Source organism: Aegilops tauschii, chromosome 3 (assembly GCF_002575655.3).
Source record: "Aegilops tauschii subsp. strangulata cultivar AL8/78 chromosome 3, Aet v6.0, whole genome shotgun sequence".
Lineage (NCBI taxonomy): Eukaryota > Viridiplantae > Streptophyta > Magnoliopsida > Poales > Poaceae > Aegilops > Aegilops tauschii.
The window spans coordinates 618010631-618014744 of NC_053037.3; the positions used below are offsets into that span (position 1 = coordinate 618010631).

At 43.9% G+C, this 4114-nt stretch overlaps 1 protein-coding gene across 1 annotated transcript; it reads right to left on the reverse strand.

Annotated features, from left to right (window-relative positions):
- Positions 1-260: 260 nt before the first annotated feature.
- Positions 261-3160, reverse strand: LOC109747709 (F-box/FBD/LRR-repeat protein At1g13570). Its single transcript, XM_045233981.1, is given in 5 exon segments — positions 261-939; positions 1029-1184; positions 1287-1555; positions 1558-2133; positions 2907-3160. Coding segments are annotated over 5 exon segments (1371 nt in total). The 5' UTR covers positions 3004-3160; the 3' UTR covers positions 261-666.
- Between the last annotated feature and the right edge of the window lie 954 nt (positions 3161-4114).

Sequence of the window (4114 nt, forward strand, 5' to 3'; positions counted from 1 at the left end):
ATAAATTATTTGAAGCAATAATTGGATCAATGCGGATAATGCGATAGCTAATATTAAAAGCAATGGTGGTATAAAAATATTTTGCCCTCTCAGCAAACAAATAGGAAGATGTGTGAGCATTGAACATTCATTCTAATCTGAAATCAATGCAGGCCAATCTGATGATTTGCTTTGATGTCAAAAAGTAGAGTGGTCAGGCATGAGCTGCTTTTTTTTAACTCAAAAGACTTCAGGCTTCATACGTCTACACATGCAGAAAGTACAATACCAAGGTACAGTTTGATGTCTTGTGTTCACATCTTGCTGATACAACATGAAGGTGAATGCGATCACTTCTTATACACATATCTGCTAGAACCAGGAATTAACCGTACACAGAACACAAAAACAAACTCATCTGACACAATTAAGGAAGGACGGGCTGTGTGTGAAGGAATGGCAGCAGCAGCTTGCGTGACCTTGGTTGCCCAAAGGAATGGAGTGTTTCACATGGAAAACACTTGCTGATAGCACATTAAGTACCCCCACCGAATGTTGTCAACAAAACACACTACCTCTATAGATGGGGCATTCGCAACAACAAAGACGAAATAGTTCTACTCAGCAGCAAATTAAACCGGCAAAGTGCTGGGGTTATGCACTGCAGACTGTAGGGATGCATGGCTATCAAAATGTAACAATGACCTTGGCCCTGGGAGATACCCTCGGCAGAGCTAATAGCTTCGCAAGAACCCTGCTGCAGTCTGTTTCGCCCTCCCATTCTATCTCCAATTCTTCCAAAGCTGGTGCCCAGCTCAGTAGCTTTGCCACGAAATCAACTTCATAGTCAAGACCCGCAAAACCTTCCATACTGGCCGTTACGAGATGGTCCATTTGCAATTGCACGGTAAGCTCTTGAATGCTCGCCTGATCCTGATACCATGGGCCCGGAAAGCGACTCTGCATTTTCTTTTCACAACTCATTAGGTGCCGTGAATACAAGAATGAACATGGGTCGGATGGAGAGGATTGACTGGAGGCATACGTACCCGCATGTTAAGCCTCTTTAGGTTAGGGGCATTCTGAAACAATGAACAAGCGGCCAAGACTTGCCTCTGGTCCCAAAAGCATATCGTAAGATAAATATGCTCCAAGCGAGTAAACACGGCAGGGAGCTTCATAGGTATGCACCCTTTTGATAGATGCTGCAACAAGAAAAGAAAAAGAAAAGAAATAGCAACACAGATTAGTCAGAAATCATAAGACAGAAGAAGGGCATAGTAATCTTGGAGCTAGCAATAGCCCACCTTCAGGAAAAAGCCAAAAAATGCAAGTTGTTTTATGTCACTTACGCTTCCCAATGACTTCTTGACATAGTTTTTCGTGTCATGAGCAATTGGAACAGATTGATATGCTTTAGCTTTGGGATTAAGAGTGAGAACGGCCCATTCTAGATTAGGGGCATCCAAATTAATGTCTTCAAAGCCCCCAACAACTTCAAGATATTCCAGTTTAGGAGCTTGAATGTTTAGACACCTGATGCCCTCAAAACGAACTAATCTCAAATCAGTCAGTACGGGCAGAACGAGATCAGATTTTGGATGTCCATGTCCGTGGAGGAGAAAAGTTTCAGGCTGAGGTGAGTTAGTCTCTTGAAACCTTGGAATACCCGGGGCAACAAGATGGTGCAGTTTTCCATGTGCAGAATCTTCAAATTGCCGATAGAAAATAGGCATGAGGGAATCCTATACTCCGGCAATGAGTTCAACTTGATTATAATTGATCTTGGTGATCTCCTTGACAGCATGAGCATCCACCTAGCAAACTCATAATGGTAACTTTTGTTACCTGATATATTAAACTCTTCTATGGTTCCCTTGTGGAGTGCTAGCACCATATCGACCAACGTAACAAACTTGGTTTGTGCAAGCTTTCCATCTTGCAGAAATACTCTTGGCATATCAGTCCACGCATTCCTCCAAGTACTTGATAAGATGCTAGTCCTAACCGCTTCTTCGACAAGCAAACGAGAAAGGATATCACCTTTTATCTCTGGAGGTAGACTGCTCACTCTGTCTGAACTCACAACAGATGTAGCTTCCGCTCCGGCCTTTTCACAGGTACTCATTGCTTCAGAATCCAGATTAAACTGTCCTAGCATTTCCAGGGAGCCTAAATTAGCGTGGATTCTACCACATAACACTTAAAATACGAAACATGGGAAACCTAAATGGTGCACTAAGTAAGTTGCTTGTTCATAGCAAAACGAAAAGGAAGCAACAACCGAGAGATGGCATTTGAGCGAAACAAGTCCAGTATGTTTCTGCTAATAGAACTGAACTCGACTATTGCGTCAATAAGCTGAAAAACTTGATTATACTTGTGTTAAAAGAGCAAACATGTGGCATGCTGCATTCTGAAAGGGGTCATTTGAAGAAGATGTGATTAATTTTTTGAAAACCTTGTATCGCAAAATATCCAATGGACGAACAATGTAGGGTATATAATTGATATGCTGTCAACGTGGGCAAATGATGAAATGCAACTCTACTTCAGGACAGAGTCAATTTACCCCAGAACAGGACCTCCTTTATTAACATAGATAGATGTGGACTCGCACTCAAATTATTCAGGTGCAACAATGTGTTTAGTCAATATAAGCATGATCAACATGTACTAACTTAATGTCATGATTACATGTGGATTAACTTAAAGCCATGTACTAAATTATGTTAGTTAATCTTTCTTAGCGAATGAAATATGCTAGGAAAATAATATTTCTGGGGAAATTAGCACGGCAGAGCTAGAGAATTCAACATAAATAACAGGGTACTAAACAAGCATGTGAACAACTGACTCAGTAATTCATGAATCCACCGCAACAAGTCTCGAATTTCAATCGAACTGGAAGTGGAAGCAAAACGAACCTACTAGTACTAAGTGTCTCAGTTGCTGCAGGGGCGCCGAGGAACGGGGGGAGGCGACGCCGCTTGCGCGCGGGCGCTGCCGCCAGACGGAGCGCATAGATCAGAGGGTCGAGGAATGGAAGCAGGACGCCGGCACGACGCCACGCCGGATGCCCACGCCGCCGCGCCGCCGGCCAACGCGGCCGTCCGGTGTCTAGGGTTCGAATTTGCTGGTTGCGCTTGCGCCTGCGACTCTGCGCTGCGGCGATGGGGAATTTCAGAATTGGGCTTGAGGAGAGACTGGGCCATATCGGAGTAGGTAGGGAAGGATGGGCCAGTTCTGGGCTGAATGCTTAGATAGTCTGCCATACTTTTTTTTTGGTTTCTCAAAATATACCCCTCAAAAAAAAGATACACAGATTTTTTGGGCAATCCCTAAAAAATTATATATTTTGGGTGCAAAAACAATGTGTATTCTTATTTTAGTTGGAAGTGTTGCATTTATTCAGAGTCCGAGTTTAAAGCATCCGATATGAAACCATGATTTGCATAGTTCATTTGTCCAACCTTCCTTAGCTAATAAGTGAGAGACGCTATTAGCCGAGCGTCTCACCCACGAGACCCAATACTCCTCTATGGTAAGGAGCACACCTTTCACCTCCTCTACAAGTGCTCCATATATGGAGAGATCCCGTTCTTTTGCCTTGAGTTTGTTCACAATCATTTGAGAGTCTCATTCTGGCACCAACTTTTTCACTCATTATCTATTGCAACGCAGCCACCCTGCAAACACGTCAATAGCTTCATCAACTCAGGGTCCAAAGCAAAAGGGAAAGAACAGCAAGTCCCGCCAAGGAACCCGCCATGGTGATCTCTCAAGACCGCCCCTCCTCTTCCTCTAACTCGGGTCTTCGGCATCTCACCATCCGTGTTAGATTTAATCCATCCCTCGTCTAGAGGGGGCCAGTGCTCCGCCAATTGGGACCAGCAAGTTGCCTCCCTTGGTTCCTTTGTTGATTGCCATTCCTCGATGAAGAACTGAACCCCCATAGCTATAGCTTCCGGATCACTGATCTTGCCGCCGCCCACCTCATTTTTGGCGAGCCACAATTTGATAGATGGCTTGAAGGATCACCGATTCTCCATTTTGATAGATGGCTTGAATCATCTAGTTACATAGCTCACACTAGGAGTAGACGGAACTCAACAGTGAGTCAATGGGTGCACTA